At 60.6% G+C, this 25,059-nt stretch overlaps 2 protein-coding genes and 2 long non-coding RNA genes across 9 annotated transcripts in view; 3 read left to right on the top strand and 1 right to left on the bottom strand.

The window, feature by feature from the left end:
- The window catches only part of FER1L5 (fer-1 like family member 5), a 35,715-nt gene extending 25,142 nt beyond the window's left edge, over positions 1-10,573 (top strand). Inside the window, exons 42-51 of the mRNA XM_058859103.1 lie at positions 1,112-1,260; positions 1,944-2,083; positions 2,899-2,987; positions 3,547-3,642; positions 4,113-4,254; positions 5,077-5,176; positions 6,133-6,431; positions 7,040-7,149; positions 8,123-8,261; positions 10,274-10,573. Of these exons, the coding sequence (XP_058715086.1) occupies positions 1,112-1,260; positions 1,944-2,083; positions 2,899-2,987; positions 3,547-3,642; positions 4,113-4,254; positions 5,077-5,176; positions 6,133-6,431; positions 7,040-7,149; positions 8,123-8,261; positions 10,274-10,342 (1,333 nt within the window). The 3' untranslated portion in view covers positions 10,343-10,573. The remainder of the gene's footprint in view (positions 1-1,111; positions 1,261-1,943; positions 2,084-2,898; positions 2,988-3,546; positions 3,643-4,112; positions 4,255-5,076; positions 5,177-6,132; positions 6,432-7,039; positions 7,150-8,122; positions 8,262-10,273) is intronic.
- Positions 10,574-11,961: 1,388 nt separating this feature from the next.
- Positions 11,962-24,835, bottom strand: LMAN2L (lectin, mannose binding 2 like). Of its 6 annotated transcripts, none has more exons than XR_009279826.1 (10): positions 24,539-24,835; positions 24,333-24,451; positions 21,543-21,660; positions 20,503-20,585; positions 18,910-18,942; positions 17,390-17,551; positions 16,214-16,328; positions 14,727-14,846; positions 12,815-13,141; positions 11,962-12,715 (listed from the first exon to the last, which is right to left on the bottom strand). XR_009279826.1 is itself a non-coding variant. In XM_058859505.1 (9 exons), the coding sequence occupies exons 1-9, from the start codon at positions 24,672-24,674 to the stop codon at positions 12,999-13,001; spliced, it is 1,029 nt and encodes a 342-aa protein (XP_058715488.1). In that variant the 5' UTR covers positions 24,675-24,835; the 3' UTR covers positions 12,722-12,998. The 6 variants fall into 6 exon arrangements, 2 of the variants coding, with proteins under 2 accessions (XP_058715488.1, XP_058715489.1); XR_009279825.1 differs by having other exon boundaries at positions 11,962-12,704; XR_009279827.1 differs by having other exon boundaries at positions 11,962-12,671.
- Positions 15,672-16,320, top strand: LOC131589749 (uncharacterized). Its single transcript, XR_009279839.1, has 3 exons — positions 15,672-15,717; positions 15,788-15,857; positions 16,198-16,320. It is a non-coding gene; the product is annotated as an uncharacterized LOC131589749 (long non-coding RNA).
- On the top strand, positions 20,599-21,038 carry LOC131589751 (uncharacterized). The gene is made up of 3 exons (XR_009279841.1): positions 20,599-20,744; positions 20,851-20,889; positions 20,961-21,038. It is a non-coding gene; the product is annotated as an uncharacterized LOC131589751 (long non-coding RNA).
- Positions 24,836-25,059: the final 224 nt, after the last annotated feature.

The raw sequence follows: 25,059 nt of genomic DNA, 5'->3' as shown, positions 1-25,059 counted from the left end.
CATGGGCTGCTGTCACTGCGGCGTGCACACTGCGGGCTGCCAGCACGCTACCACACGTGAGGGGACATCATTGGGGACATTGGGGACACTGGGGACACTGGGGACATGGGCTGCTGTCACTGCGGCGTGCACACTGCGGGCTGCCAGCACGCTACCACACGTGAGGGGACACTGGGGACATCACTGGGGACATTGGGGACACTGGGGACACTGGGGACACTGGGGACATTGGGGACACTGGGGACATTGGGGACATTGGGGACACTGGGGACATTGGGGACATTGGGGACATTGGGGACATTGGGGACATTGGGGACATGGGCTGCTGTCCCCACGGCGCGCGCACTGCGGGCTGCCAGCACGCTACCACACGTGAGGGGACATTGGGGACATCACTGGGGACATTGGGACATTGGGGACACTGGGGATACTGAGGACATTGGGGACATTGGGGACATGGGCTGCTGTCACCGCGGCGTGCGCACTGCGGGCTGCCAGCACGCTACCACACGTGAGGGGACATTGGGGACATCATTGGGGACATTGGGGACATGGGTTTTGGGGGTTTTGGGGGTCACAGGAAGTTTGTGGGTCCCAGGGTGGGTTTTGGGGATCCCAGGGGTGGTTTTGGGGTCCCAAGGTGGATTTTGGGGTCCCATGGGCCATGGCAGGTGTCCCCCTGGTGTCCCCAGGAGCGGTCCCGGGTGCTGGCGGGACCAGCTGTGCCCCAGCCGGAGCCTGGCAGGTGACACCGGTGTCCCCAGGGCGGGTCCCTGGCAGGTGACACGGGTGTCCCCAGACTGGCAGATGTCCCCGGTGTCCCCAGGCTGGCAGATGTCCCCGGTGTCCCCAGGGCGGGTCCCTGACAGGTGTCCCCGGTGTCCCCGGTGTCCCCAGGAGCGGTCCGTGCTGCTGGCGGGACCAGCTGTGCCCCAGCCGGAGCCTGGCAGGTGTCCCTGGTGTCCCCAGGCTGACAGGTGTCCCCGGTGTCCCCAGGGCGGGTCCCTGACAGGTGTCCCCGGTGTCCCCAGGCTGACAGGTGTCCCCGGTGTCCCCGGTGTCCCCAGGGCGGGTCCCTGACAGGTGTCCCCGGTGTCCCCGGTGTCCCCAGGTCCGGTCCGTGCTGCTGGCGGGACCAGCTGTGCCCCAGCCGCTCCCTGGAGCTGCTCTGCGCCCGCCGGGGGCTGCCCGGACCCCGCTACAGCCCCGGGGGCACCGCGCTCAGCCTGGGCGGGCACAGCTACGAACTGGGGGACTTCGGTGGGTGGGGAGGGGGCTCGGGGGGCTGGGGGGCTGGGGAGGGGGCTGGGGGGGATCTGGGGAGGGGCTGGGGAGGGGGCTCGGGGGGCTGGGGGGGTTGGGGGGGCTGGGGAGGGGCTGGGGGGGCTGGGGGGATCTGGGGGGCTACGAACTGGGGGACTTCGATGGGTGGGGAGGGGGCTGGGGGGGCTGGGGAGGGGCTGGGGAGGGGGGCTGGGGGGGCTGGGGAGGCTGGGGAGGCTGGGGAGGGGGCTCGGGGGGCTGGAGGGGCTGGGGAGGGGGGCTGGGGGGGCTGGGGAGGGGCTGGGGGGGCTGGGGGGATCTGGGGAGGGGCTGGGGAGGGTTTGGTGGGGTTTGGGGGGGCTGGGGAGGGTTTGGGGGAGTTTGGGGGGATCTGGGGAGGGTTTGGGGGATCTGGGGAGGGGCTGGTCGGGGTTTTGGGGGCTCCGGGGGTTTCCGGGCAGGTTTTGGGGTTCCGGGGGGGTCTGTGGGGGATCCGGGGAGGTTTTGGGGTTCCGGGGGGGTCTATGGGGGTTCCGGGGAGGTTTTGGGGTTCCGGGGGGGGGTCTGTGGGGGTTCCGGGGAGGTTTTGGGGTTCCGGGGGGGATCCGGGGAGGTTTTGGGGTTCCGGGGGGGTTCCGGGGGGGGTCTGCAGCCGGTGGGTGACAGGCCGGGGGTCCCAGAGAGGGGTGACCCCCCTTTGGAGCAGCCCGGGGCCGCCCGGGAGCGCCTGGCCCTGCACGTGCTGAACCTGTGCGAGCTCGTCCCGGAACACCTGGAGACCCGGAGCCTCCGGAACCGGGAACAGCCCGGCCTCGAGCAGGTGGGGACACCGGGGACACCGGGGGACAGCGGGGGGGACAGCGGGGGGACAGCGGGGGACACCAGGAACAGCCCGGGCTCGAGCAGGTGGGGACACCGGGGGGACACCGGGGGACAGCGGGGGGACACCGGGGACACCGGGGGAGAGACAGAGGGGGACACGAGGGGACACCGGGGGGGACAGCGGGGGACAGCGGGGGAGAGACAGAGGGGGACACGAGGGGACACCGGGGACACCGGGGGACAGCGGGGGACACGAGGGGACACCGGGAACAGCCCGGGCTCGAGCAGGTGGGGACACCGGGGGACAGCGGGGGGGAGAGCGGGGGAGAGCGGGGGGCACCAGTGGGGACAGTGGGGGACACGAGGGGACACGGAGGGAGAGCGGGGGAGAGCGGGGGGACAGCGGGGAACACGAGGGGACAGTGGGGGACACCGGGGGACAGCGGGGGAGAGCGGGGGACACCAGGGGGGACAGCGGGGTACACGAGGGGACAGCAGGGGACAGCAGGGGACAGCAGGGGAACACGGGGAGACACCAGGGGACAGGAGGGGACACCAGGGGACAGCAGGGGACAGCTGGGGACAGCTGGGGACAGCAGGGGAACACGGGGAGACAGCAGGGGACAGCAGGGGACAGCCGGGGACACCGGGGGACAGCGGGGGACAGGCGGGGACAGGCGGGGACAGGAGGGGACAGGAGGGGACAGGCGGGGACAGGCGGGGACAGGAGGGGACAGGCGGGGACAGGAGGGGACAGCAGGGGACAGCAGGGGACAGCAGGGCACAGCTGCCAGCCCGTCCCGGTGTCCCCAGGGCAAGGTCCAGATGTGGGTGGACATTTTCCCCCTCAGCCTCGGACCCCCCGGACCCCCCTTCAACATCGACCCCCGCAAGGCCGAGGGGTGAGCGGGGACAGCGGGGACAGGAGGGGACAGCGGGGACAGGGGGGGACAGGAGGGGACAGCTGGGGACAGGGGGGGACAGGAGGGGACAGCTGGGGACACGGGGGGACAGCTGGGGACAGGGGGGGACAGCAGGGGACAGGGGGGGACAGCTGGGGACAGCTGGGGACGGGGGGGACAGGAGGGGACAGCTGGGGACAGCTGGGGACAGCAGGGGACAGGGGGGGACAGGGGGGGACAGGAGGAGACACGGGGGGACACGGGGGGGATAGGGAGGGGACAGAGACACCCCGGGAGGGGACAGGGCCACCCTGGGAGGGGACAGGGCCACCCTGGGAAGGGACAGAGCCACCCTGGGAGGGGACAGGGCCACCCTGGGAGGGGACAGGGCCACCCCGGGTGGAGACAGTGCCACCCTAGAGGGGACAGGGTCACCCCCAGCGAGGACAGGGCCACTCCGGGAGGGGACAAGGCCACCCCTAGAGGGGACAGGGTCACCCCGGGCGGGGACAGCGCCACCCCGGGCGCAGGTGACACTGTGCCACTGTCCCCTGGTGAGGTACGAGCTGCGCTGTGTGGTGTGGAGGGTGCGGGACGCGGACCTTGGGGACATCAACCTGCTGGGACAGCGCATGAGTGACATCTACGTGAGCGGGTGAGCCCCGATGGCACCGGGGTGGCACCGGCCCCGGGGTCACTGTCACCCATCCTGGGGTCACTGTCACCCACCCTGGGGTTACTGTCACCCATCCCGGGGTCACTGTCACCCTGGGGTCATTGTCACCCACCCCGGGGTCACTGTCACCCATCCTGGGTCACTGTCACCCACCCTGGGGTTACTGTCACCCATCCCGGGGTCACTGTCACCCCCCCTGGGGTCACTGTCACCCTGGGGTCATTGTCACCCACCCCGGGGTCACTGTCACCCACCCTGGGGTCACTGTCACCCTGGGGTGTCCCCATCCATGTGGGCACAGTGGTGCCAGCAGTGTCCCCACAGGTGACACAGGGGTGGCACAGGGGTGACAGGGAGGTGACACAGGGGTGACACACAGGTGACACAGGTGACAGGGAGGTGACACAGGTGACACAGGTGACACACAGGTGACACAGGTGTCCCCACAGGTGGCTGGACGGGCTCCCCGAGCAGCGGCAGCACACCGATGTCCATTATCGCTCCCTGGACGGGAACGGAGCCTTCAACTGGCGCTTCGTGTTCCCCTTCGAGTTCCTGGCGGCTGAGAAACTGTGTGCCATCCCCCGCAAGGTGGGGACACCTGGGGACACCTGGGGACACACCTGGGAACACATGGGGACACTCGGGGACAGCTGGGGACAGCTGGGGACACACCTGGGGACAGCTGGGGACAGCTGGGGACAGCTGGGGACACACCTGGGGACAGCTGGGGACAGCTGGGGACAGCTGGGGACACACCTGGGGACAGCTGGGGACAGCTGGGGACACCTGGGGACACACCTGGGGACACACCTGGGGACAGCTGGGGACACCTGGGGACACCTGGGGACACACCTGGGGACACCTGGGGACACCTGGGGACACATGGGGACACACCTGGGGACAGCTGGGGACACCTGGGGACACACCTGGGGACACCTGGGGACACCTGGGGACACATGGGGACACACCTGGGGACAGCTGGGGACAGCTGGGGACACTGAGGACACCCAGGAAACACTTGGGGATACCTGGGGACAGCCAGGGGACACCTGAGGGACACCTGAGGGACACCTGGGGACAGCCCAGGGGATATGTGGGGACACCCAGGGACACCCAGGGGACACTGAGGACACCCGGGAAACACTTGGGGATACCTGGGGACACCTGGGGACACCCAAGGGACACCTGAGGGACACCTGGGGACACCCAAGGGACACCTGAGGGACACCTGGGGACACCCAAGGGACACCTGAGGGACACTTGGGGACACACCTGGGACACCTGGAGACACCTGGAGACACCTGGGGATATCTGGGGACACCTGGGGGACACCTGAGGGACACTTGGGGACACTCGGGGACACTCGGGGACACCTGGGGACACTTGGGGACACTCGGGGACACCCGGCAGGAGCACGTGTGGAGTTTGGACCAGACGCTGCTGAAGGTGCCACCCAAGCTCATCCTGCAGGTCTGGGACAATGACAAGTTCAAGGCGGACGATCTGCTGGGTGAGATGGCATTTGTCACCTGCGGGGACAGGGACAGGGGACAGGGACAGGGGACAGGGGACAAGGACAGGGGACAGGAATGGGGACAGGGGCAGGGACAGGGGACAGGGGACAGGGACAGGGGCAGGGGACAGGGGACAGGGACAGGGGACAGGGACAGGGGACAGGGACAGCACGGGGACACCATGGGGACAGGGACAAGGACAGCGTGGGGACAGGGACAGGGACAGCACGCGGTGACAGCACGGGGACAGGGATAGCCACAGGGGACAGGGACAGGGGACAGGGGACAGGGACAGGGACAGCACGGGGACAGGGGACAGGGGACAGCCGCGAGTGGTGGGAAGCAGCCACAGGTGACAAGGAGCTCCTGCAGGTGACAAAGAGGTGACAGGGAGGTGACAAGGAGCCCCCCCAGGTGACAGGGAGATCCCACAGGTGCCAGGGAGGTGACAGGGAGTCCCCACAGGTGACAAGGAGCTCCCACAGGTGACAGGAAGGTGACAGGGAGCCCGCCCAGCTGCCAGGGAGGTACCAGTGAGCCCCCCCAGGTGACAGGGAGGTGACAAAGAGCCCCCCCAGGTACCAAGGAGACCCCACAGGTGCCAGGGAGGTGACAGGGACCCCCCCCAGGTGACAAGAAGCCCCCCCAGGTGACAGGGAGGTGACAGGGAGGTGACAGGGAGGTGACAAGGAGCTCTCACAGGTGCCAGGGACCCACCCCCCAGGTGCCAGGGAGGTGACAGGGACCCCCCTCCAGGTGACAAGAAGCCCTCACAGGTGCCAGGGAGGTGACAGGGAACCCCTATAGGTACCAAGGAGCCCCCCCAGGTACCAAGGAGCCCCTCCAGGTGACAGGAAGGTGCCAGGGATCCCCCCCAGGTGACAGGGAGGTGACAGGGAGGTGACAGGGATGCCCCCCAGGTGCCGGAGCTGTCCCCCCGCGTGTCCCGCAGGGATCCTGGAGCTGGAGCTGACGCGGCTGCCGCGGCCGGGCCGCAGCCCCGGGCGGTGCCGGCTGAGCCCGCGGGAGCTGCCCCGGCTCGCCCGGAGCTGCTGCGGGGGCCCGGGGCTCGCCCGGAGCTGCTGCGGGGGCCCGGGGCTCGCCCGGAGCTGCTGCGGGGGCCCGGGGCTCGCCCGGAGCTGCTGCGGGGGCCCGGGGCTCGCCCGCCCCACCCTGGACCTGTTCCGCAAGAGGAGAACCCGCGGATGGTGGCCCTGCACCCTGCAGGAGGATGGCGGCCAGCGGGTCTCGGTGGGATGGGGACACGGGGGACACGGGGGACATGGGGGACACGGGGGGACACGGGGGGCGCGGGGTCGGGGGGACACGGGGGAGCCGGGGCTCGTGGGGCCGGGGACGGGGGGAGCCGGGGCCGGGGGAACCGGTGTCGGGGGTCGCGGGGCCGGGGGTACCGAAGCCGGGGGTCGCGGAGCCGGGGGGAGGCGGAGCCGGAGGGAGCCGGGGCCGGGGGAAGCTGGGGCCGGGGGAACCGGGGTCGGGGGTCGCGGGGCCGGGGGTACCGAGGCCGGGGGAAGCCGGGGGAAGCCGGGGGGCGCGGAGCCGGGGGGAGCCGGGGTCGGGGGGTCGGGGGTAACGAGGCCGGGGGTCACCGGGGGTGGTGGGGCCGGAGCCGGGGGTCGCGGGGCCGGGGGTGACCGGGGGTGACGGGGCCGGAGCCGGGGGTGACGGGGCCGGGGCCGGGGGTGGCGGGGCCGGAGCCGGGGGTGGCGGGGCCGGGGCCGGGGGTGGCGGGGCCGGGGGTCACCGGGGGTGGCGGGGCCGGGGGTCACCGGGGGTGGCGGGGCCGGGGGTCACCGGGGTGGCGGGGCCGGGTCCTGAGCCCCAGCCCGGCCCCGCAGGGGAAGCTGGAGCTCTCCCTGGAGCTGCTGACGGCGCGGGAGGCCGAGGAGCGGCCGGTGGGGAAGGGCCGGGAGGAGCCCAACAAACACCCGACACTGCCCGAGCCCCGGTGAGAGCGGGGGTGGCACCGCGGGGACACCGGGAGGGGACAGCGGGGTCACCAGAGGGGCCGGGGACACTGCGGGGACACCGGGAGGGGACAGCCGGGTCCCCAGAGGGGGCTGGGACACTGCGGGGACACCGGGAGGGGACAGCGGGGTCACCAGAGGGACTGGGGACACTGGGGGGACACCGGGAGGGGACAGCGGGGTCACCAGAGGGGAATGGGGACACAGAGGGGACACCGGGAGGTGACAGCGGGGTCCCCAGAGGGGCCGGGGACACTGCGGGGACACCGGGAGGGGACAGCCGGGTCCCCAGAGGGGGCTGGGACACTGGGGGGACACCGGGAGGGGACAGCGGGGTCACCAGAGGTGCCTCGGGGGCACTGGGGTGACACAGGGGTGGCACAGGGGTGACACACGGGTGACAGCAGTGTCCCTGAGATGGCACAGGGATGACACAGGGGTGACAGCAGTGTCCCCAGAGGTGCCTGGGTGATGGCACAGGGGTGACAGCGGTGTCCCTGAGATGGCACAGGGGTGGCACACGGGTGACAGCAGTGTCCCTGCAGGTGGCACAGGGTGACACACGGGTGACACACGGGTGACAGCAGTGTCCCTGAGATGGCACAGGGGTGGCACAGGGGTAACAGTGTCCCTGCAGGTGGCACAGGGGTGGCACAGGGGTGACAGAGGTGTCCCCAGAGGTGCCTGGGTGGCACACAGGTGGCACAGGGGTGACAGCAGTGTCCCTGAGATGGCACAGGGTGACATACGGGTGACAGCAGTGTCCCTGAGATGGCACAGGGGTGGCACAGGGGTGACAGAGGTGTCCCCAGAGGTGCCTGGGTGGCACACAGGTGTCACAGGGGTGACAGTGTCCCTGCAGGTGGCACAGGGGTGGCACACGGGTGACACACGGGTGGCCCAGGGCTGGGGAGGGGACACGGTGGCTCAGCCGAGCTCGGTGTCCCCTCGCAGGCGCCCCAAGTCCTCGTTCCTGTGGCTGCAGTCCCCGCTCAGCCTCGTGCGCCACGGGCTCCGCTGGCGGTACCGGCTCTGGATCGGCCTGGGGCTGGGAGCCCTCCTGCTGCTGCTGCTGCTGCGCTCCTTCCTCCCGGTGAGTACCGGGGATTCTGCGATCCTTCCTCCCGGTCAGTACCGGGGATTCTGTGCTCCTTCCTCCCGGTGAGTACCGGGAGATCCCCGCTCCTTCCTCCCGGTCAGTACCGGGGATTCTGCGCTCCTTCCTCCCGGTCAGTACCGGGGATTCTGCGCTCCTTCCTCCCGGTGAGTACCGGGAGATCCCCGCTCCTTCCTCCCGGTGAGTACCGGGGATTCTGCGCTCCTTCCTCCCGGTGAGTACCGGGGGATCCCCGCTCCTTCCTCCCGGTGAGTACCGGGGGATCCCCGCTCCTTCCTCCCGGTGAGTACCGGGGGTTCTGCGATCCTTCCTCCCGGTGAGTACCGGGGATTCTGCGCTCCTTCCTCCCGGTGAGTACCGGGATTTCCCCGCTCCTTCCTCCCGGTGAGTACCGGGAGATCCCCACTCCTTCCTCCCGGTCAGTACCGGGGGATCCCCGCTCCTTCCTCCCGGTGAGTACCGGGATTTCCCCGCTCCTTCCTCCCGGTGAGTACCGGGGATTCTGCGCTCCTTCCTCCCGGTCAGTACCGGGAGATCCCCGCTCCTTCCTCCCGGTGAGTACCGGGGATTCTGCGCTCCTTCCTCCCGGTGAGTACCGGGGATTCTGCGCTCCTTCCTCCCGGTGAGTACCGGGGATTCTCCGCTCCTTCCTCCCGGTCAGTACCGGGAGATCCCCGCTCCTTCCTCCCGGTGAGTACCGGGGATTCCCCGCTCCTTCCTCCCGGTGAGTACCGGGGGTTCTGCGATCCTTCCTCCCGGTCAGTACCGGGGATTCTGCGATCCTTCCTCCCGGTCAGTACCGGGAGATCCCCGCTCCTTCCTCCCGGTCAGTACCGGGAGATCCCCGCTCCTTCCTCCCGGTGAGTACCGGGGGATCCCCGCTCCTTCCTCCCGGTGAGTACCGGGGGTTCTGCGATCCTTCCTCCCGGTGAGTACCGGGGGTTCTGCGATCCTTCCTCCCGGTGAGTACCGGGATTTCCCCGCTCTTTCCTCCCGGTGAGTACCGGGATTTCCCCGCTCCTTCCTCCCGGTGAGTACCGGGAGATCCCCGCTCCTTCCTCCCGGTGAGTACCGGGGATTCTGCGCTCCTTCCTCCCGGTGAGTACCGGGGGTTCTGCGATCCTTCCTCCCGGTCAGTACCGGGGGATCCCCGCTCCTTCCTCCCGGTGAGTACCGGGGGATCCTGCGATCCTTCCTCCCGGTGAGTACCGGGGGATCCCCGCTCCTTCCTCCCGGTGAGTACCGGGGATTCTGCGCTCCTTCCTCCCGGTGAGTACCGGGGATTCTGCGCTCCTTCCTCCCGGTCAGTACCGGGGATTCCCCGCTCCTTCCTCCCGGTGAGTACCGGGGATTCTGCGATCCTTCCTCCCGGTGAGTACCGGGAGATCCCCGCTCCTTCCTCCCGGTCAGTACCGGGGGCTCCTGGTGCCCCAGAACCGGGCTCTCCGTGCCCAGAACCGGGCTCTCCATGCCCAGAACCGGGTTTCCCATGCCCAGAACCGGGACCCCCGTGCCCAGAACCGGGCTCCCCGTGCTCAGAACCGGGCTCCCCGTACCCAGAACCGGGCTCCCCGTACCCAGAACCGGGCTCCCCGTGCTCAGAACCGGGCTCCCCGTACCCAGAACCGGGACCCCCGTGCTCAGAACCGGGACCCCCCGTACCCAGAACCGGGCTCCCCGTACCCAGAACCGGGCTCCCCGTGCTCAGAACCGGGACCCCCGTGCTCAGAACCGGGACCCCCGTGCCCAGAACCGGGATTCCCATACCCAGAACCGGGCTCCCCGTACCCAGAACCGGGCTCCCCGTACCCAGAACCGGGACCCCCGTGCCCAGAACCGGGATTCCCATACCCAGAACCGGGCTCCCCGTACCCAGAACCGGGCTCCCCGTGCTCAGAACCGGGACCCCCGTGCCCAGAACCGGGCTCTCGGCTCCTCCCATCTCCCCGTGCCCATCCTCATCCTCATCCTCCGGTGCTGCTCCGCAGGGCTCCCTCACCGTGAAGGTTCCCGAGCCTCGCCGGTTCCTGCCCCCGGATCCCGACCCCAAACCCTGAGGATCCGTCTGGGAATCTGCTCTGGGATCCATCTGGGAATCCGCTCTGGGATCCGTCTGGGAATCTGCTCTGGGATCCATCTGGGAATCCGCTCTGGGATCCGTCTGGGAATCTGCTCTGGGATCCGTCTGGGAATCCGCTCTGGGATTCATCTGGGAATCTGTTCTGGTATTCATCTGGGAATCTGCTCTGGGATCTGTCTGGGAATCTGCTCTGGGATCCGTCTGGGAATCTGCTCTGGGATCTGTCTGGGAATCCGCTCTGGGATCCATCTGGGAATCTGCTCTGGGATCCATCTGGGAATCCGCTCTGGGATCCGTCTGGGAATCCGCTCTGGGATTCATCTGGGAATCTGTTCTGGGATCCATCTGGGAATCTGCTCTGGGATCTGTCTGGGAATCCGCTCTGGGATCCGTCTGGGAATCTGCTCTGGGATCTGTCTGGGAATCTGCTCTGGGATCTGTCTGGGAATCCGCTCTGGGATCCGTCTGGGAATCTGCTCTGGGATCTGTCTGGGAATCCTCCCGGAGCCCCTTCCCGGCTGGAATTCCCAGGGAATCGCCCACCCCTGCCCAGGGGTTTGGCCACGAGGCTGCCGCGGGTACGGATAAAATAAAACTGGGAAAAATCCCGCGGAGCGCTGTGAGCGAGCTCTGGTTTGCCGGGGAGTTTGGGAATCCCTCTGGGAATCTGGGAATCCATTTGGGAATCTGGGAATCAGTCTGGGAATCCATCTGGGAATCTGGGAATCCATTTGGGAATCTGGGAATCAGTCTGGGAATCCCTCTGGGAATCTGGGAATCCATTTGGGAATCTGTCTGGGAATCTGGGAATCCATTTGGGAATCCGTCTGGGAATGAGTCTGGGAATCTGGGAACGAGTCTGGGAATCAGTCTGGGAATCATCAGTCTGGGAATCTGTCTGGGAATCAGCCTGGGAATCCGCTGGGGAATCTGGGGATCTGTCTGGGAATGAGTCTGGGAATCCATTTGGGAATCAGTCTGGGAATCATCAGTCTGGGAATCCATCTGGGAATCAGTCTGGGAATCAGTCTGGGAATCCATCTGGGAATCTGGGAATCCCCCTGGGAATCCCCCTGGGAATCAGTCTGGGAATCCATCTGGGAATGAGTCTGGGAATCATCAGTCTGGGAATCCATTTGGGAATCCCTCCGGGAATCTGGGAATCCCCCTGGGAATCCCCCTGGGAATCTGGGAATCCCTCTGGGAATCTGGGAATCCCCCTGGGAATCTGGGAATCCCCCTGGGAATCCCTCTGGGAATCTGGGAATCCCTCTGGGAATCTGGGAATCCCCCTGGGAATCTGGGAATCCCCCTGGGAATCCCTCTGGGAATCTGGGAATCCCCCTGGGAATCTGGGAATCGCTCTGGGAATCCCTCTGGGAATCTGGGAATCCATCGGGGAATCCCCCTGGGAATCCCCCTGGGAATCTGGGAATCCCCCTGGGAATCTGGGAATCCCCCTGGGAATCCATCTGGGAATCTGGGAATCCCCCTGGGAATCTGGGAATCCCCCTGGGAATCCATCTGTGAATCCCCCTGGGAATCTGGGAATCCCCCTGGGAATCTCCCTGGGAATCGGTCTGCTCAGGGCTGGTCCCCTGGCGGTGCCGAGGACATCACGCGCGGCCCTCAGCGTTTATTCCAAACACCGGCTCCGGGGAGAGGCACAAACCATCGGATCCCGCGGATCCGGCACGGAACGAGAGGCGAATCCGGCGGGAAAAGCCTCCCTGGGAACCCCCCGGGAGCAGCTCCCGCGCTCCTCCCCCGGCCCAGGGACCACCCAGCCCCCTCCTCTCCCGGGGAGAACATTCCAGAATGTTCTGGAAAGCCGCGGGGCTCGGCTCGGCCGGCCCCGGAGAGCCCTGGAGGGGCGAAGCAGCGGCCGGAGCAATCGCCGTGCCCGGCAGTCCCTGAGGTAGGATGGGGAGCGGATCCGGAAGATCCCGGGAATCTCCTGGGAATCTCTTGGGAAGATCCTGAGAATATCCCGGGAATCTCTTGGGAATCTCCTGGGAATCTCCTGGGAATCTCCTGGGAATCTCCTGGGAAGATCCTGGGAATCTTCTGGGAATCTCTTGGGAATCTCCTGGGAATCTCCTGGGAATCTCCTGGGAAGATCCTGGGAATCTTCTGGGAATCTCTTGGGAATCTCTTGGGAAGCTCCTGAGAAGCTCCTGGGAATCTCTTGGGAATTTCTCAGGAATCTCTTGGGAATCTCTTGGGAATCTCTCAGAAATCTCCAGGGAATCTCCCGGGAATCTCCCACGAATTTCTCAGGAATCTCCCAGGAATTGCTTGGGAATCTCTCAGGAATCTCCCAGGAATCTCCCGGGAATCTCTTGGGAATCTCTCAGGAAGCTCCTGGGAATCTCCCAGGAATTTCTCAGGGATCTCTCAGGAATCTCTCCGGAATCTCCCAGGAATCTCTCCGGAATCCCCCGGGAACCTGGGAGCCGCCACATGCAGGAGCAGCCACATGCTGGGGGATCGGGGAGCGGCTCCCGCGGCTCCTCCCGCCGGGAAAACTCCAAACGGAAAAACTCCGGCCGTTCCCGGCCGAGCGCCGCCAGGAAAACACCGGGAAGTCTCTCCCTGCCGGAATTCCGGGGGTTCCGCCGGAATCCCGGGATTCAGTAGAAGTGTTTGCGGCTCTGCTCCTGCCACTTGTTGTAGACGATGATGCCGATGACGATGGCGAAGACGAGGGCCACCAGGGAGAAGAAGACGATGAGGAACAGGGCCAGGCCGCTCATGGGCTCCAGCGGTGCCTCCACTGCGGGATGGAGAGAGGAACCCTGAAAATCCTGGATCTGGGATGGGAATTTGGGAATTTGGGAATTATTTGGGAATTATTTGGGAATTTGGGAATGTGGGAATTTGGGACGAGGGCCACCAGCGAGAAGAAGACGATGAGGAACAGGGCCAGGCCGCTCATGGGCTCCAGCGGCGCCTCCACTGTGGGATGGAGAGAGGAACCCTGAAAATCCTGGATCTGGGATGGGAATTTGGGAATTTGGGAATTATTTGGGAATTTGGGAGTTTGGGAATGTGGGAATTTGGGACAAGGGCCACCAGGGAGAAGATGATGATGAGGAACAGGGCCAGGCCACTCATGGGCTCCAGCGGCGCCTCCACTGCAGGAAATGGAGAGAGGAACCCTGAAAATCCTGGATCTGGGATGGGAATTTGGGAATTTGGGAGTTTGGGAATGTGGGAATTTGGGACAAGGGCCACCAGGGAGAAGAAGATGATGAAGAACAGGGCCAGGCCGCTCATGGGCTCCAGCGGCGCCTCCACTGCAGGAAACGGAGAGAGGAACCCTGAAAATCCTGGATCTGGGATGGGAATTTGGGAATTTGGGATGGAAATGTGGGAATTTGGGAGTTTGGGAATGTGGGAATTTGGGATGAGGGCCACCAGGGAGAAGAAGACGATGAGGAACAGGGCCAGGCCGCTCATGGGCTCCAGCGGCGCCTCCACTGTGGGGTGGAGAGAGGAACCCTGAAAATCCTGGATCTGGGATGGGAATTTGGGAATTTGGGAATTATTTGGGAATTTGGGATGGGAATGTGGAATTTTGAGATGGCAGTTTGGGATTTTAGGATGGAAGTGTGGGATTTTGGGATAAGATTTTGGGATGAGAGTTTGGGATTTTGGGATGAGATTTTGGGCTAAGAGTTTGGGATTGTGAGAGGGTAGTTTGGGATTTTAGGATGGGATTTTGGGATGAGAGTTTGGGATTTTGGGATGAGATTTTGGGATGGCAGTTTGGGATTTTGGGATAAGATTTTGGGACGGGAGTTTGGGATTTTGGGATGGGATTTTGGTATTTTATGATGTGATTTTTGGGATGGGATTTTGAGATTTTGGGATGGGATTTTGGGATGTGATTTTTGGGATGGGATTTTGGGATGGGATTTTGGGATGACAGTTTGGGATTTTAGGATAAGATTTTGGGACAGGAGTTTGGGATTTTGGGATGGGATTTTGGGATGGGAGTTTGGGATGAGAGTTTGGGATTTTGGGATGGGATTTTAGGATGGGATTTTGGGATGAGAGTTTGGGATTTTGGGATGGGATTTTGGGATGAGAGTTTGGGATTTTGGGATGGGATTTTGGGATGGGATTTTGGGATTTAGGATGGGATTTTGGGATGAGAGTTTGGGATTCTGGGATGGGATTTTAGGATGGGATTTTGGGATGGGATTTTGGGATTTTAGGATGGGATTTTGGGATGGCATTCTGACATTCCATCACAACCCAAACCTCTGCCTGACCCCAAACCCGGGCTCCATTTCCCCTCCAACCCCTCCCCATCCCAAATCCCGCCGTTCCCACCCTGCCCGGACCCCACTCACTCCCCGGGAGCCTCAGGTTATCCACCACGGGCAGGAAAACTTCCCGATCCCGCTTTTCCTCCTCCGGCGTCCGCTCCACCGTCAGCTGGTACAGCTTCAGCGAGATGATGTCGTGGTTGTCTGGGAAAAGAGGCAGAAAAGCTGGGAATTCTGCGGGAGGGAGCCTTAAATCCCAAAAGTCAAATCCAGGCTCGTTCCAAGGTTTTATTCCAGGGTCATTCCAAGGTTTTATTCCAGGGTCATTCCAAGGTTTTATTCCAGGGTCATTCCAAGGTTTTATTCCAGGCTCGTCCTGATTTTATTCCGGGCTCATCCCAAGGTTTTATTCCAGGCTCATCCTGATTTTATTCCATGCCCATCCCAGTTTATTCCATGCTCATCCCAAGGCTTTATTCCAGGCTCATCCCACCCAGTTTATTCCAGGCTCATCCCAGTTTATTCCAAGCCCATCCTGATTTTATTCCATGCTCATCCCAATTTATTTCATGCTCATCCCAAAGTTTTATTCCAGGCTCATCCCAAGGTTTTATTTCATGCTCATTCCAAGGTTTTATTCCATGCCCATCCCAGTTTATTCCAGGGTCATCCCAAGATTTTATTCCAGGCTCATCCCAAGGTTTTATTCCAGGCTCATCCCAAGATTTTATTCCATCTTTCCTTATCCTGGTTTTATTTCATGCTCATCCTGGACCCAGGGGATGATCACCAAATCCAAGGAATGGTCACCTACAGCTCCCAAATCCAGGGAATGGTCACCAAATCCAGGGAACGGTCACCAAACCCAAGGAATGGTCACCAAACCCAGGGAATGGTCACTAATTCCAGGAAATGGTCACCAAATCCAAGGAATGGCTCCCAGATCCAAGGAATGGTCACCAAATCCAAGGAATGGTCACCAATGGCTCCCAAATCCAAGGAATGGTCACTAATTCCAGGGAAAGGTCACCAAATCCAGGGAATGGTCACCCACAGCTCCCAAATCCTGGGAATTGTCACCAAATCCAGGGAATGGTCACTGGCGGCTCCCAAATCCAGGGAATGGTCACTAATTCCAGGGAAAGGTCACCAAATCCAAGGAATGGTCACCAATGGCTCCCAAATCCAAGGAATGGCCACCAAATCCAGGGAATGGTCACCAAATCCAGGGAATGGTCACCAAATCCTGGGAATGGTCACCAAATCCTGGGAATGGTCACCAAATCCAGGGAATGGTCACCAAATCCTGGGAATGGTCACCAAATCCTGGGAATGGTCACCAAATCCAGGGAATGGTCACCAAATCCAAGGAATGGTCACCAAATCCAAGGAATGGTCACCAAATCCAAGGAATGGTCACCAAATCCTGGGAAAGGTCACTAATTCCAAGGAATGGTCACCAAATCCAAGGAATGGTCACCAAATCCCAGGAAAGGTCGCTAATTCCAGGGAATGGTCACTGAATCCCGGGAAAGGTCACTAATTCCAGGGAAAGGTGACCCCGGCCGTACCTGAGAGGTCCCCGGTGACGGACGAGGTCCCGAAGTAGTACCCGCGGGGCAGGCGCACGCCCGGAACGTCGATGCAATCCCGCCACTCGTGTTTGCCGTCAATGTCGATCAGAACCTGCCAGGGGGAAACGGAGGGAATTCCCGATCCTGGGAAACTGGGAATTCCTGATCCAGGGAAATGGGGAATTCCTGATCCAGGGAAATGGGGAATTCCTCATCCTGATCCAGGGAAACGGGGGGAATTCCCGATCCTGGGAAAACGGGAATTCCCGATCCTGGGAAATGGGGAATTCCTGATCCAGGAAACCAGGAATTCCTGATCCTGATCCAGGGAAATGGGGAATTCCTGATCCAGGGAAACCGGGAATTCCTGATCCAGGAAACTGGGAAAACGGGAATTCCTGATCCAGGAAACCGGGAATTCCTCATCCTGATCCAGGGAAACGGGGAATTCCCGATCCTGGGAAAACGGGAATTCCTGATCCAGGAAACCGGGAATTCCTCATCCTGATCCAGGGAAATGGGGAATTCCTGATCCTGGGAAAACGGGAATTCCTGATCCTGGGAAATGGGGAATTCCTGATCCTGGGAAAACGGGAATTCCTGATCCCAGGAAAACGGGAATTCCCGATCGTGGGAAAACGGGAATTCCTGATCCCAGGAAAACGGGAATTCCTGATCCAGGGAAACCGGGAATTCCTGATCCCAGGAAAACGGGAATTCCTGATCCAGGGAAACCGGGAATTCCTGATCCCAGGAAATGGGGAATTCCTGATCCAGGGAAATGGGGGGAATTCCAAACAAACGGGAGGGATCCCAAATCCAGGGAATGGTCACCAACGGCTCCCAAATCCAGGGAATGGTCACCAAATCCAGGGAATGGTCACCAAATCCAAGGAATGGTCACCAAACCCAGGGAATGGTCACCTACAGCTCCCAAATCCAGGGAATGGTCACCAAATCCAAGAAATCGTCACCAGATCCAGGGAATGGTCACCAAACTAAGGGAATGGTCACCAATGGCTCCCAAATCCAAGGAATGGTCACCAACGGCTCCCAAATCCAAGGAATGGTCTCCAAATCCAGGGAATGGTCACCAAACCCAAGGAATGATCACCAAATCCCGGGATTCCCGCCCCACGGCTCCCAAATCCCGGGATACCTCACGGAACTGACCGTCAGCCTCCTCTTGACGTAGCGGATGACCAGGAAGGTGTCGTGGTTGAGGTTGCGCACCATGGCCGTGCAGCCGCCCAGCTCCGTGGGCCGCCCGTCGCGGTCGTGGTCGTAGGTCAGCGAGCCGTTGTTGACCATGGCCGAGATGTAGGGGAACACGCGCTGCCGGAGGGGAAAAAACGGGATCGGGGTCTGGGATCGTGGAGAGACTCCAGGAAATAGAGAGGAGGTGGAACCAAAGTTCCTTCAGCCCACGGGGATCTGCTCAAAACGACCCTGGAGTGATCCCAAAGTTCCTTCAGCCTATGGGGATCTCCTCAAACGACCTCGGAGTGATCCCAAAGTCCCTGGGGATCTTGAAACAACCCTGGAGTGATCCCAAAGTCCTTCAATCCCTGGAGATCTCCTCAAAACTACCTCGGAGTGATCCCAAAGTCCCTGGAGATCTCCTCAAAACAACCCTGGAGTGATCCCAGAGTTCCTTCAGCCCATGGGGATCTCCTGAAAACAACCCTGGAGTGATCCCAAAGTCCTTCAATCCCTGGAGATCTCCTCAAAACAACCCTGGAGTGATCCCAAAGTCCTTCAATCCTTGGGATCTCCTCAAAACAACCCTGGAGTGATCCCAGAGTTCCTTCAGCCCACGGGGATCTCCTCAAAACAACCCTGGAGTGATCCCAAAGTCCCTGGAGATCTCAAAACAACCCTGGAGTGATCCCAAAGTCCTGCAGTCCCTGGAGATCTCCTGAAAACAACCCTGGAGTGATCCCAGAGTTCCTTCAGCCCACGGGGATCTGCTCAAAACAACCCTGGAGTGATCCAGAAAAACCACCTGGATGACCCCAAACTCCATCCTGATGGATCCCAAACTCCTTCATCCCAAAAATCCGCTCAGAAACCACTGGAACCATCCTGATGGATCCCAATGGATCCCAAATGCCTTCATCCCAAAAAACTGCTCCAGAAGACACTGGCACCATCCTGATGGATCCCAAACTCCTTCATCCCAAACAAATCCACTCAAAAAACCACTGGGACCATCCTGAAGGATCCCAAACTCCTTCATCCCAAAAAATCCACTCAAAAACCACCAGGACAACCCCGCTCCATCCTGATGGATCCCAAACTCCTTCATCCCAAACAAATCCACTCAAAAACCACTGGGACCATCCTGATGGATCCCAAACTCCTTCATCCCAAAAATCTGCTCAGAATCCACCAGGACAACCCCGCTCCATCCTGATGGATCCCAATGGATCCCAAACTCCTCCCTCCCAAAAAATCCACTCAAAAAACCACTGGGACCATCCTGATGGATCCCAAACTCCTTCAATTCTCCAAAAATCCACTCAAAAACCACCGGGACCATCCTGATGGATCCCAATGGATCCCAAACTCCTTCACCCCAGAGAAATCCCCGCGATCCATCCCCTCCCCTCATTCCATGCAGGCTCTCCCGGGCGCTCCGGGCGGTGGGAACGGGAATTCCCGCGGATCCGTGGGAAGGCAGGAGGGGGTACCTGGTTTCCAGGGCTGTACCTCCTCTTCTGAGCCTGCCCTCCGGGGTGAGCGCAAAGCGGGAGAGAGAGCACAGAGCAACAGCGTCACACGGCCCCCAAATCCCGGGAATTCCCACCGGGAGAGGGGAGGGGAGAGCGCCGGGAAAAATACCGGGATGGGCGAAAATCACCAGGAATTCTGACCAGGAGAGGTGAGGGGAGAGCGCCGGGAAAAATACCGGGATGGGCGAAAATCCCGGGAATTCTGACCAGGAGAGGGGAGGGGAGAGCACCGGGAAAAATACCGGGATGGGCGAAAATCACCGGGAATTCTGTCCGGGAGTGGTGAGGGGAGGGAGGGGAGAGCGCTGGGAAAAATTCTGGGATGGGTGAAAATCACCAGGATATGCGAAAATCCCGGGATAGGCGAAAATCCCGGGAATTCTGACCAGGAGAGGGGAGCGGAGAGCACCGGGAAAAATACCGGGATGGGCGAAAATCCTGGGAATTCTGACCAGGAGAGGTGAGGGGAGAGCGCCAGGAAAAATACCGGGATGGGCGAAAATCCCCGGGATTGGCAAAATTCCCGGGATGGGCAAAAATCCTGGGAATTCTGACCGGGAGAGGTGAGGGGAGGGCGCCGGGAAAAATCCCGGGATGGGCGAAAATCCCCGATACGTGAAAATCCCGGGAATTCCAACCCGGAGCAGCGAGGGGAGAGCGCCGGGAAAGATACCGGGATGGGCGAAAATCACCGGGATACACCAAAAATCCCGGGATGGGTGAAAATCCCGGGATGGGTGAAAATCCCGGGATAGGCGGCGCGGTAACGGCGCTGGCGCTCCTGGAGCTTCCCCTGGGAACGAAATCCAACTTTTTCTCCTTTTTGGAGCTTTTTTTGACCTTTTTGAGATCTTTTTGACCTTTTTGAGATCTTTTTGACCTTTTTGAAGATTTTTTGACCTTTTTGGAGCTCTTTTTTCACCTTTTTGAAGATTTTTTGGGAAAAGGATGGGAAGAGGAGGAGGAAGAGGAGGAAGAGGAGGAAGAAGAAGGAGAGAAAACCTCCTCAACCTCTACTCAGGCTTTACTCATGGTGTGGATTTGGTTGAACTCCAAAATCTTCTCCCCAAAAAACCAATCCTGGCTTTTCCCAATTTCCCTGATTTTCTTCCCGATTTTTTTTTTTTTTTTGGGAAAAGGAGGAAGAGGAGGAAGAGGAGGAGGAAGGAAGGAAAACCTCCTCAACCTCTACTCCAGCTTTACTCACGGTGTAGAACTCTAAAATCCTCTCCCCAAAAAACCAATCCCGGCTTTTCCCGATTTCCCTGATTTTCTTCCCGATTTTTTTTTTGGGAAAAGGATGGGAAAAGGAGGAAGATGAGGAGGAAAAGGAGGAAGAGGAGGAAGAAGAAGGAGGGAAAATCTCCTCAACCTCTACTCAGGCTTTACTCACGGTGTGGATTTGGCTGAGCTCCAAAATCCTCTCCCCAAAAAACCAACCCTGGCTTTTCCCGATTTCCCTGCTTTTCTTCCCAATTTTTTTTGGGGGGAAAAGAGGAAGATGAGGAGGAGGATGAGGAGGAAGAGGAGGATGAAGAGTCCGTGCCTCACCTCCTGCTGCTTCTCCTCGTTGGGGTAGGTGTCCACAAACACTCCCAGCCCCAGGAAATTGTCCTTGCTGCCGAAAACGGGTCCTGGAAGGGAAAAGGAGAGCTGGGATGAGGCTGGGAAGGGAAGGGAAAAGGGATTTGTGGAGTTTTGGGAATGGGGTGGGGTGGGAATGGCCTGAGGGGCGGAGAGGGACGTCCCTGGGGGGATTCTCGGGGTCCAGGTGTCACCAAACCCTGGGCAAGGTGTCACCAAACCCTGGACAAGGTGTCCAAGATGTCCCCAAGCCCTGTCCAAGCCATCCAAGGTGTCCCCAAGCCCTGTCCCAGCTGTCCCCAAGCCCTGTCCCAGCTGTCCCAGGTGTCCCCAAGCCCTGGACAAGTGTCCCAGGTGTCCCAGGTGTCCCAGGTGTCCCCAAGCCCTGTCCCAGCTGTCCCAGGTGCCCCCAAACCCTGTCCCAGGTGTCCCCAAGCCCTGTCCCAGGTGTCCCAGGTGTCCCCAAGCCCTGGACAAGGTGTCCAAGATGTCCCCAAGCCCTGTCCCAGATGTCCCCAAGCCCTGTCCCCGGTGTCCCCAGGTGTCCCTTACCTGGCTGCATCCTGTCCTTGGTGTACCAGATGTCCCCAAACCCTGTCCCAGGTGTCCCCAAGCCCTGTCCCAGGTGTCCCAGATGTCCCCAAGCCCTGTCCCCAGGTGTCCCAGGTGTCCCCAGATGTCCCCAAGCCCTGTCCCAGCTGTCCCAGGTGTCCCCAAGCCCTGCCCAAGGTGTTCCAGGTGTCCCCAAGCCCTGTCCCAGGTGTCCCCAAGCCCTGTCCCCGGTGTCCCAGCTGTCCCAGGTGTCACCAAACCCTGTCCCAGCTGTCCCAGGTGTCCCAGATGTCCCCAAGCCCTGTCCCCACACCCTTTACCCGGCTGCATCCTGTCCTTGGTGTACCAGATGTCCCCAAACCCTGTCCCAGATGTCCCCAGATGTCCCCAAACCCTGTCCCAGGTGTCCCAGATGTCCCCAAACCCTGTCCCAGGTGTCCCCAGGTGTCCCTTACCTGGCTGCATCCTGTCCTTGGTGTACCAGATGGCGAAACCGTCCCCGTTCAGGTTCTTCTTGCCTTGCCCGTGGATCTTGAAGTGCACCTGCATCTCCCAGTCCCGCAGGTAACAGGGCTGCCAGGGAGGAAGAACGTTCCAGAACGTTCCAGAACATTCCAGAATCATCCCAGAACATTCCAGAATCATCCCAGAACATTCCACAATCATCCCCCAAAACAATTCCAGGATCATCCCCAAAACAATTCCAGGATCATCCCCAAAACAGGGCTGCCAGGGAACAGGAACATTCCAGAACATTCCAGAATCATCCCCCAAAACAATTCCAGAATCATCCCCAAAACAATTCCAGAATCATCCCCCAAACCAGGGCTGCCAGGGAAGAGGAACATTCCAGAACTTTCCAGAATCATCCCAAAACAATTCCAGAATCATCCCCCAAACAGGGCTGCCAGGGAGGAAGAACATTCCAGAATCATTCCAGAACTTTCCAGAATCATCCCCCAAAACAATTCCAGAATCATCCCCCAAAACAATTCCAGAATCATCCCCCAAAACAATTCCAGAATCATCCCCAAAACAATTCCAGAATCATCCCCCAAAGAGGGCTGCCAGGGAGGAAGAACATTCCAGAATCATTCCAGAACTTTCCAGAATCATCCCCCAAAACAATTCCAGAATCATTCCCCAAAACAGGGCTGCCAGGGAGGAAGAACATTCCAGAACATTCCAGAATCATCCCCCAAAACCATCATCCATCCCAGTTTGTCACCCAAGGGGTTAAAAAAGTGAGGAAGCACAAAATCCAAGCTGGGAAACCTGAGAAAAAATTTTTAAAAATAAAATTTAATTTATAATAATAATAAAAAAATAAAATAATAATATATAAATAAATAAATAAAGAAAGAAAGAATATAATAATATATAAAGAAAAATAATAAACAAATATAGAACAACTACTAAAAATAGAAATACAATAGATTTTGTAAAATATAAAATAATTGTTAAAAATACAAACGTAATAGGTTCTGTAAAATATGAAATAATTGTTAAAAATAGAAATAGAATTGGTTTTGTAGAATATAAAATAATTATTAAAAATATAAATAGAATAGGTTTTATAAAATATAAAATAACTGTAAAAATATATAGGATAGATTTTATAATTATTAAAAATCGCATTTTTAATGACTGCGACTAATAATGGGCTGCCCATTAGTTCCCAGGGCTGAGGGAGTCACAGGGGATTTTTTGGGAGCCAGAATTCCCAGGAAAACTCGTTCCTCTGTTCCAGAGCAGCAAGAGCTGAGCCTAAGGGATCGATCTCCGGGACTGATCCCCAAATTGATGTGGAGCGGGTGAAATCCAGGGATTTCTGTGTCCCAATCCCAGCCCTGATCCTGCCTCTGTTCTGCTGCCGCGGCTCATGCTGGTACTGATCCTGATCCTAATTCTGGTCCTGATCCTGGTCCTAATCCTGATCCCAATCCCAGCCCTGATCCTGCCTCTGTTCTGCTGCTGCGGCTCATCCTGGTACTGATCCTGATCCTGATCCTGGTCCTGATCCTAATCCTGATCCTAAACCTGGTCCTGATGCTGGTACTGATCCTGATCCTGGTCCTGATCCCGATCCTGATCCTGATCCCAATCCCAGCCCTGATCCTGCTTCTGTTCTGCTGCCGCGGCTCATCCTGGTACTGATCCTGATCCTGGTCCTGATCCTGGTCCTGATCCTGGTCCTAATCCTGATCCTGGTCCTGATCCTGATCCCAATCCCAGCCCTGATCCTGCTTCTGTTCTGCTGCCGCGGCTCATCCTGGTACTGATCCTGATCCTAATCCTGGTCCTGATCCTGGTCCTGATCCTGGTCCTGATCCTGGTCCTGATCCTGGTCCTAATCCTGGTCCTGATCCTGATCCTAAACCTGGTCCTGATGCTGGTCCTGATCCTGGTACTGATCCTGATCCTAATTCTGGTCCTGATCCTGGTCCTGGTCCCAATCCCAGCCCTGATCCTGCTTCTATTCAGCTGCCCCAGCCCATCCTGGTACTGATCCTGATCCTAAACCTGGTCCTGATGCTGGTACTGATCCTGATCCTGATCCTGGTCCTGATCCCGATCCTGATCCTGATCCCAATCCCAGCCCTGATCCTGCTTCTGTTCAGCTGCCCCGGACCATCCTGGTACTGATCCTGATCCCAATACTGATCCTGGTCCTGATCCCTATCCTGGTCCTGATCCTGATCCGAATCCCAATCCTGATCCCGGTACTGATCCCAGTACTGATCCCGGTCCCGATCCCGGTCCTGGTGCTGATCCTGGTCCTGATCCCCATCCTGATCCTGGTCCCAATCCCAGCCCTGATCCTGCTTCTGTTCTGCTGCCCGGCTCATCCTGGTATTGATCCTGATCCCAATACTGATCCTGGTCCTAATCCTGGTCCTGGTCCTGATCCTGATCCGAATCCCAATCCTGATCCCGGTACTGATCCCGGTCCTGGTGCTGATCCTGGTCCTGATCCCCATCCTGATCCTGGTCCCAATCCCATCCCTGTTCCTGCTTCTGTTCTGCTGCCCCAGCTCATCCTGGTCCTGATCCCAATCCCGACCCTCTCCCCCAATCCCGGTCCCGATCCCGATCCTCTGCCCCGGTCCCGATCCCGTCCCTCTCCCCGGTCCATGCCGGTTCTCGGCCCCTCTCCCCGGTTCCGATCCCGCTCCTCTCCCCTGTCCATGCCGGTTCCCCGGTCCATGCCGGTTCCCGGCCCCTGTCCCCGGTTCCCCGCTCACCACTCGGTTCCACACGGCTCCGTGCTTGCTCTGCACGTCGGGGGTGAGGCGGATGAACTGCGTCATGACCATGGCGTTACCGAGCAGGTCCCAGAGCCCCGAGCTGGCCGAGCCCACACCTGCGGCCCACACGCACCGTCGGTACCGGACACCGGCACCGGGCACCGGGCCCCGTCCGCCACCACCGCCCGGCCCTCCCCGCTCACCCTGGTACGGTTTGGACAGCGAGTGCTCGCGTTTGAGGTGCTCCTCGGTCTGCTCGGCTCCCGTCCCGCCGAGCCCCAGCGCCACGGCCAGCAGGGCCAGCCCGGTCCGCCACCGGCCCGCCGCCGCCGCCGCCATCTTCCCCCGCCGCGCCGCCGCCCGCCCCGCGCGCTCATTGGTTGATCCGCACCGCTGTTCCCGCCCCTTGGGGGAATTCTCAATGCTGATTGGTCAAGTAAGCTGTCTGTCAAGTGGGGGTTGATGGGTAATGTAGTTCGGGACCCGGGACATGGCAGCCGCCACTGAGCTGGGTGACCTCGTTCTGCCGGGTCCTAGTGCCACCCTCAAAGTGCCGGTGCCACCCTCATGGTCCCGGTGCCACCCCCAGATGTCCCGGTGCCACCCTCAGAAGTCCCGGTGCCACCCTCATGGCCCCGGTGCCACCCGCAGATGTCCCGGTGCCACCCCCAGAGTTCCCGGTGCCACCCTCAAAGTCCCGGTGCCACCCCCAGAGGTCCCGGTG

The sequence above is a fragment of the Poecile atricapillus genome, chromosome 29 (assembly GCF_030490865.1).
Source record: "Poecile atricapillus isolate bPoeAtr1 chromosome 29, bPoeAtr1.hap1, whole genome shotgun sequence".
NCBI classification, from domain to species: domain Eukaryota; kingdom Metazoa; phylum Chordata; class Aves; order Passeriformes; family Paridae; genus Poecile; species Poecile atricapillus.
Note: the sequence above shows the minus strand (reverse complement) of the source record. Positions and strands in the feature narration are given on the sequence as shown.